This window comes from Pagrus pagrus (genome assembly GCF_965226575.1).
Source record: "Pagrus pagrus genome assembly, chromosome: 19".
In the NCBI taxonomy this organism is placed as follows: domain Eukaryota; kingdom Metazoa; phylum Chordata; class Actinopteri; order Spariformes; family Sparidae; genus Pagrus; species Pagrus pagrus.
The window spans coordinates 16631961-16644787 of NC_140203.1; the positions used below are offsets into that span (position 1 = coordinate 16631961).

Genomic DNA, 12827 nt, shown 5'->3' on the forward strand with positions numbered 1-12827 from the left:
GTCGCATAGATACTTAATATGAGAAATGTTCTGTTTCACTGCCTCTTCCTAATTATATTTTGTCTTGTGCTGGTAGATGAGTTCTTTTGTCATCCGTTCCTGGAGGCTAGCTCATCCATGAAAAAGAGTAAGTAAGAATAAATCATACGCTTGTTAGTAGAGTTTGGATGGATAATTGTCTGTAATGCATCATTTCAGGACTGTATCTGTACTGTACACTTTCTAATTTATATATACGTACATAAACATTTCTTGCACCTAGAATATCTCTATCACACATAAGTCAATAAGCATTACACATTATCTGTGCAAATCGTCACTTCTCATCCAAAATTAAATGTTATCTTCAAAAAAGGGCTGGGCTTATATCGATATTTATTGTTATAGTGATATGCGACTATGTATTGTCTTAGATTTTGGATATTGTGACATGGCATAAGTGTTTTCTTTTCCTGGTTTTAAAGGCTGCATTACAGTAAAGTGATGTCATTTTCTGAATTTAGCAGACTGTTCTTGTTCTGTTACTTTCCTTTACAGACTTAGTCCTTACATCCACATGACTGATGATTATTGATCAATATTTTGTGAAAGTATCAGTAGTTATCAGTATAATATTGACACAATATCGATACTGAGGTACTTAGTAAAAAATGTTGTGATATTTGATTTTGTCACCCAGACCTGACATGTATGAAGTGCTGTTGAGGAGATTTAAAAATAGCAAGATATGTGTTTGTATCATGATATAGCCTAAAAATATTGCAATATTGTTTAAAGGCCTCATTGATCGGCTCCACCTCAAAATAATGCTACACGGAAATAATGTCAAGGATGAATTTTCCACCCAAGTGATACATTTATTCCATCTAAAAATAGTCAGCCACATAGTAAGTAGTAGGAACATAATAGAAAAAAACTAGTATTTCTTGTCAGCAAAGCACTGTAGAGATGATGATACATGCTCTGAGTTTTCTTGTAAACAAACTTGCTTGTGTCTGTTTACATTCAGTGTTTCTCACCAAACCGCATGCTTGAGTTGTCTAACAAATGTGTTGCATTTTGTTTCAGCGACTCCTACTGTGTCTATGACCTGCTTCCCAAGCTCCGCATCAGCCAGCTCGTGTAGCAGCTCCTCCACCTCTCACCTCGCCTCACCACCGGTTTGTTCATTATTCCTGTTATTTCTATTGTTTCTCTGTCTGCATCTGATTAACGAGGCTGGGCTTCTGTCTGCGCAGCACCTATTTGGACTTCCTTCATTGTTTGCTCTTTTTATCATTTCGTCCATGCATTCTTTCTTTGTTTATAAACTACGCACTCTCTCTGTGTTTCTGCAGCAGTCTCTTGCTGAGGTTCAGCATTTGCGTGCCAAAGCTCTGGCCTCCCCTACCCAGGAGGCCACTGGTTTTCTCCTCAAGGACTCGTCTGGAGGGGGCGGCAGCAGCAAGAACTCGTCCTCCTGCGACACAGATGACTTTGTCATGGTGCCTCCTCACTTCACCAGTAAGAAAGCAAAGGGTCCTTACCTAAATGTCAATTGCAGCTGTGCATAATCATAGCCTTTGTTCCAGCTTAATGGAACTACTGCTGAAAGATTTGAAGTCATCTTTTAATTTTTAAAAAGACTATAGACTACATTTTATGAAGCATTTCATAAGCTGGAGCTTATGAAAAACGTAAAATACGTTTCTGGAACGTAAAATACTCTGGAAAATGGCCATTTCACTCCCCACTGATATCTGCCGGTCTTTTGGTTTTCCTGCTTTTCCAGCAGGTGAGCTCACATGTGAGAGTAAAGTGCTGCCGGACAGCCTGATGAACAGCGGGTAAGAAGCAAAGATTGGTACTATCACGGATCACATATCTGTAATTGACTTCACTATAAAAGTGAGAGCATATGCTCTCTTCCCTTCCAAATAATAAAGTCCTGATGATGTCTCTTCCCTCTTTAATTAGCTCTCTTCTGGCTTCTGCTGGTCTGTGTAGTCAAGCCAAAACACCCCCACACTCACCTTCCTACAGTGGGTCTCCAAGTCCCATCAGGTAACAGCAGAAAGATGAATATTTGGTTGTGGTGATGCATGTGATACTGTGAAGCTCAGAGGGCACGACATTGTGAGCCATCTAGCAGCACTGCAGTGGCAAGTCGTAGTGACTCAGTGTCTGCTGCTGCCTGCTCACAGTGACAGCAGCTTGGGTAGTAAGATTGATGACTTTAGGCAGTCTCTGTCAGTTCCAGAAAAAGATACTTGATATGTATGGTGATCTTGACATTATTCAGATTTTACATATCAGACATTGGTTGTATAGATAATGGAGAAATTGAGAACAAACTTGATCTTCTGCCACATTTAAAGTGATGAAGTACTGTGTAATATCTTAATGTTACTGCTATAGCAGTCAATCAGTTAATCAAAAAGGAGCTGCAAGTGATCATTATAGACCAGTTAGATTAGTAAAAAAAAAAAAAAAAGCATTAAGTTTTTTGATAGGTATTAAAAAATATTCCATTAATTTCCTGGCAATGAGCAACAAATTGCCAACTACAGGTCACTCATAGAGGGTCAAACTACATACTTTTGGACTGGACTGTGGATTTCTTTGTGAAGGACTCGGGTCAGATTTTCCTCGACAGTCCAAAGGATGTGACTTTATGCATTTTCTCCAGTGCCTCTCTCCACGCTGCTAACAGAGAGCAGCAGTAGCTAACCATAATTTTAAATGGAGTCCTCTAACGTAAACTAAAAACCTGCTTTTAGCACAACACAGAAGCTCCACAGAGCCCTTTAAATTAAGGGGCTACGTATTTGTCAACCATGTTACTCTTTTAAGATCTTTGATTGAAATTGTGTGTTAAGAGCTCATTAGCCCTAATGTTCAAGTCAGAGTAGATCTCAGTATATTGTGTGCATCAACATATTATGATGTATTAGAAATACTGGAAGGTGAGACTTTTTGCAGAAATTCTTAGAATCAAGTGGGTTTAATAATTGAACACAGCCTTTTATTAACTCGAGGTTATGTAATCCGTGCACCTCATTTGTTTTCTGTAGATGAAAAGTACTGTACAAGTTTTGCAGGATTGTCAGTAACAGAGCATCTTTTCTCCAAAATATTTGGTGTTCCTGTTGAATGTGTCAGACATCTCTGTGTCCACACACACTAACTCTACGGTTGGCACTCTGTGTTCTTCTCGCCGTTGTTGGCAGGCCCAGTGAGTTCCCTGGAGGTAGCTATGGAAACCATGGTCAGTCATTGCCTATCCCGGTTCCCACTCAGCTCCAGAACTACCAGCGCATGGAGCAGAACCTCCATTCTACCAAACAGGATGGCTCACCACGGTCTGTATTCACAAACACTCGCATACACACGTCCCAACTGCTGCATATGTATAATTACATTTCTTAACTTGACTGCAGCACTTGTGAACTCATATCGCGAACTATGTATTGTTAGGCTGTCGACACCAGTGCGTCGGTGCAGCAGTGGAAGCTTGCTGGGCTTTGCTCGGACCGGGCCTTCACCACCCTACGGGCAGGGAGCAGTCACCACCAATCGCAGGCTTTCACTGGGAGGTGCCAGACCCTTCCAGCTCTCCCCTCAAGGTAGCCCAGGCTCCTATTTGCTTTGTATAACATATACTATACTGTATCTACTAAAGTTTAGCAAATTCTCGACTGAAATGAGTATCCAGTGCAGATCATTACTTTTTTTTTTTTGGGAGTGTCATCCAAGTGATCTGAAACTCAATTCTGAGGCTGTTCTGTAAATGGTTTTCTAATAAATAATAAATACAGCAACTTCTAGTCCACCCATATCAAATTCTGGCTAACATTCTGAACTGCTGGTTAGTCCCACTTACTTCTGTTGGAAGACCTGCCCATTCCAGGTACAGATACAAATAATTTAGTTTGTTGAATAGATAGAGATTATGGTGTTATCAGTCATACTGATCCCTAGTATTTACATCTTGAAATGAATTCGGGTGATGTAGCAGGATCTGGAGCTAACTGGTTGTTAGCTATAGTGTAATGCAAGACAAGAGGAAAAAAACAAACTTTATTTTCTTTCTTTCACATGTCTTTTCGGTCTCCTGACTACTGGATTTGTTAATTAAAATATTTATTTATATTTATTACATTGATTAAACCTTTAATTCAGTCAAGAACTTTGACTTTTGGTTGGACAGAATAAGACATTTGGGCAATGACTGGACTCTTTTCACTCTTTTACTCTCTAAATGGTGAATTAGTCATTGTTAGCTGCAGACAGAAAGGCGATTGGCTGGTTCTAGGTGTTGCCTGAAAATTCAAAAGAAGTCAAAGAGGGAAATAAGGATGTGGTTAACATTTGCAATGTCTCTCTCTGAGTCATCCTTGGCAGGAGTTTTGAAAGTTATTGCTTGAGAAAATGAACTGACCTCCTACATGAACAAACACTCTCCTCTCAGCACCATTTGCTCTCTATTCCTCTGAGCTTCATGCTGCCACAGTCCCTTCACTGTCTGGATGTGCCACCAACAGGGTAGTGGAGGAGTTAGACAGGACTAGTCCATCCTTCCTGTCATGCCACCTGCTGTGAAGAAGCAGAAATATTCTGACTGTCTGACATCCCCACAGCTCCTCACCACGCTGAAGCCCGGCCTGCTTCTCATCAGCACCCACAGGCGACAGGACTGGGCACACGGCTCCACAGTGCCCCCTGTTTGCTAGAGTGTGCCAGTGGCGGTGTCAGGCAAAAGATCAGGAAGCAGCACTCAGACCCGGTGGTGGCCCCCTCGACAGGCCTGATGACTGTCCGCCCGCTGCACTCCTCCCCCAGACTCAGTGAGCTGATGCAGCGTAGCCCCCTCCCCACCATCCTGGGCTCCCCTTCCAGGGTGAGTCAGCTGGTGTGCATGTGTGTGTGTGTTCTCTTTAGATACACAGAACAAGGAAAGACTACCAAGCAGTTTAAATAAAAGCCCTGGTACGGCTCTCCTTTCCCTCTTGTATCCCTCATCAGACCATACCTCCATTTGAATTCCCCAAGCCTCCCAGCTCTCCGAACCTTGTGACCTTCCTGACACAGCAGGGTTTGGTCATCGGCTCCCCTTGCAGCAGGACTGCACCAGCAGAGCCCAGAGAGCCGGGACAACAAGCACCTACACAGGTCACCCAACCTGCACACTGCATCCACAGACGGAGTGATGATACCAAGGGCTTTGGAAGGTTAGACTGATGTTTTTGCTGTCATGTTCTGTTTGTTAATGGTTACCATCCTGGTGCTGTTACAGTCCTGTCTATGTTGTAACAGATACAACATAGACGTGATTTTTTTCATTCTTGCATGTACAAAATAAAGACCAAGAAGCTAATAGAGTGGATAGAAACACTGTTAAATATAGCTAGCAGGGAAAAAGTGAGTAAACAAATGAAGGCAGCTAGTAAAAATGTATATTAAACGAGGATGTTGCCTTATTCGAACACTTTTCCTTCCTTTCATGCCCTCTTCTCTGTGCCTCTGTTTCCTCTCTCTTTGCTGCAGGTCTCAGAGTGCCGGTCGTCTGTCTGACATGCTGCTGATGGCTGCGTTTGGACCTGGTGGACCTGCCGGTGAACGAGGCAGCACAGAGAACCTGACCTCTGAAAAAGCCATAGACATAACAGGTAGGCACATCTGTGGATGAACATATGCATGTAGTTTCAGTGTCTTTATGTGGCTCATTCCAATAAGTGACAGGCTTACTTAAAGGTCCATTATTGTAGTGTAGAAAGAAAGTATCTTCAAACGAGCCATCAGGACTTCCGTAAGATTGTGATGTCACAAGTATACAGCCACCGCTCTCTGCGATGTCCTCAGCATTGCCATGGTTGCAAAAACCATGGCAGAGACACAGGGACGGTGCTTGCTCAGGCCTGTGAGAGCTAACCAATCAGAATAAATGCATAAAAATGGGACCTTCGAGGATCAGATGCATATGGTTTCCCAACACTCTCCCCAACCTTCAGTCTTTGCTCTTTTCTGCACTCTAGTGCCCCCTTGCGGTGGGGGAGGCCTCGCTCCCGGCTCCTGTAGCCCAGCACAGGTGGTGTTCACCGTGGGCTCTCCTCCCAGTGGCAGCACCCCGCCTCATACCTCCAGACAGAGGAAATACTCAGGTAACGCACACACATCCTCATACAACTACATAGCTTGTTTGCAGCCACACGACAATACTGGTATTACACTCTGCGCAGCATGCAATGTGAAGCACTGCGAGGCTATTTCTTTCATTTTCCATGATGTCATGAAGGTAAGCATAAAACGTATTTTCTACTGGCTGTACTTAAATTTAGGAAGTCATAACCCAAATTAATGGTTTTCTGAACACAAAATGTTCCAGTTTTTTGTTTGTCACTTAAAGAAAAAGAAAAAAATAACATGTCTCCTGGTGGAAGATGCTTGTTAACCGCAAAGCACGGACAATGGTCAGCAATGAGAGTGAATGCCAAAAACAACAAGCAGCATAGTCGGTAGATTTTGTTATTTACTGTATAGTGATAAAAATGCTTGGAGAAAATAGTTATGAATATGAATATTTCATACATTTTAACATTTTTACCATCTCTTTCTCTGACTCCTGCAGGCTCGTTCACTTCAGTCAGCCCTGCAGGCTCCTTCACAAGCCGCTACCCCCAGACAGGCATCTATCTGGATGGCTTTGAGGCTCCTTCTAGTCCTCGCTACAGTTTCACTGATCCAATCACAGCCAACATGGGCGGTCCTGTGACCTTCGAGGCTCCCGAGCTGCCTGAGGAAACGCTGATGGAGGTGAGAGGCAGTTGTTATACACAGCTCTGGAGAGTATTTCAAAAAGGGAAGACACCCCTTAGGTCCTCTGCATTCTATTTATATTTGCAGCAACGACTGCTTATGTTGTATAGATAAGTCAGGGGTTCATTTTCACACAATCTTGGAATGAATAATCCCTCTAGAGAGTGTGGAGTGTGAGAAAAATAGAAAAAAGACAGCATGGTGTTGTTGAAGTGTCTTTAGCGCAAGTCATTGTGGCAAAATAGCCTCAGGTGAAATCTGAGAGTGGAATAATGAAATGTACTGAATGACCTGTCTCCTGTTAATGTGGACTGAATGCCAAAATCACACCTCTGTTTAATATTCTACCACTAAACCACCACCTGTCTCTGTCGGAGTGCAGCAGGAGCACACAGACACCGTGCAACGCCTGCGCTTCACGTTGGATTTCGCCCGCTGTCTGATGGAGGTGGCTGGGGCCCGTGGGGCCGCAGTGGCGGGGGAGCTGGGGGAAATTTCTCATCCTACCGTCCTTCAGCCGCAGAGCCTGGTAGCAGATCAGATAAGCTCGCTGAGCCGAGAGTGGAGGTAAGGCCATATCAGATGTGGCTGTGAGCAATGATGCCATTTATCCAGTTTGGATAGAACATGATTTCAGAGTGGATCTCTTGCCTGTGCGCAAGGAAAGTCACAATTTCAATTCTGAAATGAAAATAGAACAAATTGAGCTTTCAAAGTCGACTGTGAAATCAAAAGTAGGATTGGTGATTCTCCCATTAGTCCCCCCAGTGCCACTTGCATGCATCCGAAGAAAAATACACTCCAAAGTAACACAGCTTACTTGCAGCCTGCAGCTGCACTTCCAGACACTTATTCTGTGGGCACAAAAACGCTGAAGGTAACTCAAAAGCAGCAGAGATGTAGGGTTAACTTTCTTTTTCTCAGATCCTTTATCCGTATGTTTCGGAAGAGGGTTTACTCGTGGGGGAAGAACTGAACTGACATTGCCAGAGATCCCTTATTGATTTGTCCGGAAGAGGGTTTACTCTGGACAGATTTGAGACACCAGACTTGGCAACAAGCTGAATTTCTGTCTTCTCATAATGGAGGTTGTGGTGTTAAATGGGAAAATCTTTGGTCTCATCTCTGCTAAACACATCTATCATACATCTGTCCTCTCAGTCATGCAGAACAGCTGGTTCTTTACCTGAAGACTGCAGAACTCTTGTCCACGGCCTTACACACAGCCATGGAGCGAGTGAAACAGGGCAAACTCTACCCATCTGCTACAGTCAAACAAGGTAGGAGCCATTTCATTCTGTAAGGTGGAGAGTCTTGTTAAGGTGTCTGTTTGTTAAAGTGAAGGAAAAATAATTTTGACCATAATCAGTTGCACAATGAAATTAAAGTACATTCTTTCAAATGTTCTGTCAACACACAGTGGTGAGGAGGCTGAACGAGCTGTACAAATCCAGTGTGGCGTCCTGTCGCTCACTCAGCACCCGTCTGGAGCGCTTCTTTTCCAGGAAGCACCGTCTAATGGACCAAATCACCTCCATCACAGCTGAGCGGCTGCTGTTCAGCCACACTGTGCAGATGGTAAGCCAGAGGAAAAATTAGACAGCTGCGGAGCAGAGAAGTAGACAAGGGTTACTGACCAGCAGACCACAGCTTAACCATTTAGATTTAGTTTTAGTGTTTGTGGACATCAAGTGAATTTTAGTCCTCGCATTTGTTACCAACCTAAGTACATGTGTGTGGAAAAAACTCCTCCTATCTCACTCCAGCTCTCTCTTTAAACCTAGGCTATGATTCCCAAACTATTGCTTTATGATCACAGGAACATTGAAGACACAAAAGTAATGAATGTTGATTCTAATTAGAGTTTTGTATAAATGTGTTTGTATACTCGCTCAGGATAGAGTTACTACTGAGAAGCAAGTGAGAAAAACAAATGGTGAACCATTTTCTAATGGCAGAAATTACCCATGCGTTTAAGAGCAGGTGAAGGAAAAAGGTTTTGCCAGGATAATCTTTTTTCATTAATTATCTTTTTTTCATCTGTGAAACAGTTAGAGGGGCGAACATTTTGTTGGGTAATCATTCTTTGTCACACTTTTTGTTCTTCATCTGGGAAAAAAGAAAAACGTTACGTGCTAATCCGCCGTTTGCTATACCTTGTGTTTAAAGTGCGTGGAGAAATTAAAACCTGTCTTTGGAAAAATGAATGTTTTTAGTTTAGAACGTGGGGTCGTGGTGCACTTCAGCCTCTTGTGAGCCAAATGAGTATTTCAACAACAAACATAGAAAACAGAAACTGTTTTCACATACCAACAAAGTAACTTTGAAAGAATGTCATATAAAACCGGCTATTTTTTGTGTATAAACAAATGGCAGAAAAAAATTCAGATCAAACTTAGGAAATGGATGGCTAGTTCTTTGTGGGTTTTTTCCCCTCACGTGCCTATAGGGTTCCCTAAGTAACACATAATTACAGCTTTATTAGTTTTTCTTTTCTTCACAGAACTCAGGCTCATCACATGTCCCAGCAACATTATATTGATTTTCTAACCAAGACAAATGTGTTAACTTCAACATCCTGCTGTCCTCTCAGGTTCAGGCTGCCGCTCTGGACGAGATGTTCCACCAAGGGGAAGCATCCGCCCTGCGCTACCATAAAGCTCTGCTGCTGATGGAGGGTCTGTCTCTGCTGCTCACTGAACAGGACGACATCATCAGTGTTGGCAAATGTAAGCACATCTGTCAGCTCATCTCACGTCTTCATGGTTTGGTGTGGGATGATTCTCCAGCTAAAAATCATCTTTGATGATGATATAATTAAAACAATTTGCTATTTTTTCATCTTCAATCCTTTTCTTTTCCCTTTGTCTTTGTGTGTGCAGGTAAGGAGTGCATTGAACGTCGTCTCACAGCTTTGCAGTCAGGACTCTGTGTCTGAGAGTCCTTCGCTGCTTTATGGAGTGGATATGATGTCAGTCATTTTCACCCTGCACATTACCAACGAACCACATCTGCACCCACATCTCATGGTCTTCACTTAGAAATGCTTTAAGGTTTCACAAGAAAAACCACAAGGCTTCTGGGCTTGAGCTGTCTAAATGGCTTGCCATTCATTCCAAGGTTTTGGACAGTGGCAGTGACTTCCCCCAACGCTAAACTTGAACCGGCGTTGGACACGGAGCACTTGTGCTGTGAAAGAATGTCTGCGCTCTCATCCATGTGAGAGGACTTTGCCCCTGGCACTGAAAATAGTGTTTTTTTTGCCAAGAAGAAGCTTCCCTTCACTAGGCGTAACACATGCAGGAGCAATTATTGCCAAGTAGTCACACACCCACACAAAGTGCTTATCTTTACATAAACAGATAGCATTTTGTTGGGCAAATATTCATGCTACGAATTTGCAATGGGCAACTCTATACACAAAATGTTTTACCAAGTAGCTGGAGGGAGAGTACAGTATAAGCTGTACAGCTTCATACGGAAAGGATGTGGGCTGATGAAGACCGGGAACGGCCGAGTATCATTCTCATCAAATGTATGTTTGTCTTGCTTTGCTGGGTTTACTTGTTCTGTTTTTTTAATCTTATTTTTACTTGCTTGCTGAAGGGAAGTATGAGTAGTAATGCTACACTTGGTGGTCGGAAGTGCATGCAAGCACTATTACAAAACTGTTGCCAAAATGATTAAAAAAATGTAGTTATGTTTTTGTGTTAGGTTACTTTTTAGATTCACTGTAGATAAGGTTACTATGCTGGTTTGGACACTTTACTGATTCTATACTTGCTTAACGTCAAAGATCATGTTCCATCATTGAAACAATGATAGAATAGGGTTTTAGTTTTTTAAATGGTGGTGGATCCAGAAAACACTCTCCACTACCCCACTGCTACATGCAGAACACAGCTTTTCATTCAAGAGGGACCGAAACTGGCCCATTAGCATCCCTGATCACATTCATGCTAAAGATGCTGCAATAACCTGGTGTACAGAGGCTTAAATGCTGCTGTTGCTGGTAATTTCCTCACACAATTCCACAATCTGTCTGTCTGTAATCAATCAACCGTGTCGGAGTTTAGCAAGTATAATCAAATTTGAATGTCGGGGCTGACGGGAGAGAAGGAGCGATATATTAGCCAAGTGTTAGCTAACTCACATTTAGACTTGTCTCGGGGCTAACGTCTGAGTGTTTTTGCACTGTTGAAGTACTGTAGAGAACGTTATGGAGTGGAACATGCTGAATATGTAGAGTTTTTGTAGATAGGTTTGCTTATTTAGAGATTTTGACTTCCTTTTTTTAGTTGTGTTATAGTTACAGTCAAAGGTATGTTAGATGTAAGAATGCTGACACAGAGATGGTATAAGCTATGAAACCTTAGAAAGATTTCTTTAAGAAGAAAAAGGAAACGAAAAAAATCACTTTACGCTGAGAGCTGATGTGCATCGATTGTGTTGTGTTCTATTTCAGAGTAGTGGCGATTGTGTTTGATTTTGAAGAGTGTCTTGTTGATTTGGAGTGCTAGTTGAAGATGTGTGCTTTACCTGAAATATTTATGTATTGTTGATATTGACCTTAGCCATAAATCCCAACTGGATACCTTTACTCCCCTAAATTGTGGGCAAATAGGGAGGATCAGCTTCTACTTTGGTTCCTTTCAGAGAGAAGTTTGTGTGCATGCTTGCATGTGTGAAGTGATGTTTGATGTATTAACGGACGGTGGTACTAATGGTCTGTAACGAGATGTGAATGATATGATGTTGACTCCAGTTGACGTGCGTGGATGTTTTAGGATCCCACTTTAACATATGAAAGGGTTTCCCTGGTGTGACCCAGGCCTAGTACTACGCTTTTCATCCCCACGGTGTAAGCTCCTCTGCCTTTTTGACCAAGTGCATATTTTAGAATAAGTTGTTGATGTATGCTGAGGGCTGAAGGTGGTTTATGCTGAGATTATGAAGCCAATATAGTAGCACTGTCAGCAGAACGTGATGGAGGAAAGGTTTTTCTCAGTGAAGATTTCTCTAAATATACGTTATGTGTATTTGCTTTGTGGCCTTTTTGTATTTTGTCGGAGACTTTTTCTCAAATTTTCGTAGCGTGTTTATAAAGTTTGTCTTGAGTGTACATTCCTAATATCAGCTCATCCACATGCTCTCTGTCTCTCTCATGACGTCTTACCTTTTAAAGACCGATGCATGTGTCACTTTTTATTGTTACCCACAATCATTGCAATCGGCCATCCTAAAGTCAAAAGCACCATAAAGATCGGTCGTACAGCAGTTGAAATAATTGAGGAGTACAGCAGGTTGGTGTTGGAGAAAGATACTGCTATGTGCACTCCCATAATCGATCTGTCATTGATTTGGATTCTTCTTTTTGTATGTTCGATGAGAACATACCAGAATGTTCTTCATTTTGTCTTTTCACTTGACTAATTCTGTATGACCTGTATATATTGTAAATTAAGTTATTGTTATTGTGTATATGATGCTGCAGGCACGGAGAGAACAGTACCACACCACCTATACATTTCCAAAGAACAGGCCTTCTTCTGCTGATCTTCCATATTGTCTCTTACTGTTGCGAAAGCATTTTAATGTTATCATATCTATGACAGACACACTATCTCATTGTCCCTGTGTGTGATGTAACATTTACTGTTTGAGAGTTGCAATATGAATAAAGTCAAAGGAAAGGTAATTTGTTTTTTCTTTAGAAATCTTTAGCTCCTTTTAGAACTGTGACAGATGTTATGATCCTGCACACCTGAACCTACTTAGTCAGAAACCTCACCATGCCTGTGTGTAGCATTGTACAAGGGAAGGCAGGGCCGGGAGAGCTGCTGTCTCTGCTGACCTATTAAAGCAGCTGTTAAGACCGATTAAACAGGCCACAGGGACTTTACATTAAGTCTGTTTAAAGGAACATACCGGTGTTTAAACCATTCAAAAACATTACATCTTGTCATTTTCTAAAATGTGTTTAAGATGTATTAACACATCCTCACATATATGAAGCCACTGGTTTCCATTCA

At 42.1% G+C, this 12827-nt stretch overlaps 1 protein-coding gene across 2 annotated transcripts in view; it reads left to right on the forward strand.

Annotated features, from left to right (window-relative positions):
* The window catches only part of ulk1b (unc-51 like autophagy activating kinase 1), a 28363-nt gene extending 15870 nt beyond the window's left edge, over positions 1-12493 (forward strand). Inside the window, exons 11-27 of one of the 2 annotated variants that reach the window (XM_084382667.1) lie at positions 77-127; positions 1069-1160; positions 1338-1503; positions 1772-1826; positions 1957-2043; positions 3210-3341; positions 3457-3605; positions 4620-4879; positions 5005-5210; positions 5527-5648; positions 6015-6140; positions 6608-6792; positions 7178-7362; positions 7957-8075; positions 8216-8373; positions 9389-9524; positions 9678-12493. In XM_084382667.1, the coding sequence (XP_084238793.1) occupies positions 77-127; positions 1069-1160; positions 1338-1503; positions 1772-1826; positions 1957-2043; positions 3210-3341; positions 3457-3605; positions 4620-4879; positions 5005-5210; positions 5527-5648; positions 6015-6140; positions 6608-6792; positions 7178-7362; positions 7957-8075; positions 8216-8373; positions 9389-9524; positions 9678-9733 (2285 nt within the window). In that variant the 3' untranslated portion in view covers positions 9734-12493. The remainder of the gene's footprint in view (positions 1-76; positions 128-1068; positions 1161-1337; positions 1504-1771; positions 1827-1956; positions 2044-3209; positions 3342-3456; positions 3606-4619; positions 4880-5004; positions 5211-5526; positions 5649-6014; positions 6141-6607; positions 6793-7177; positions 7363-7956; positions 8076-8215; positions 8374-9388; positions 9525-9677) is intronic. The other variant, XM_084382668.1, reaches the window with a different exon arrangement.
* The last annotated feature ends 334 nt before the right edge of the window (positions 12494-12827 follow it).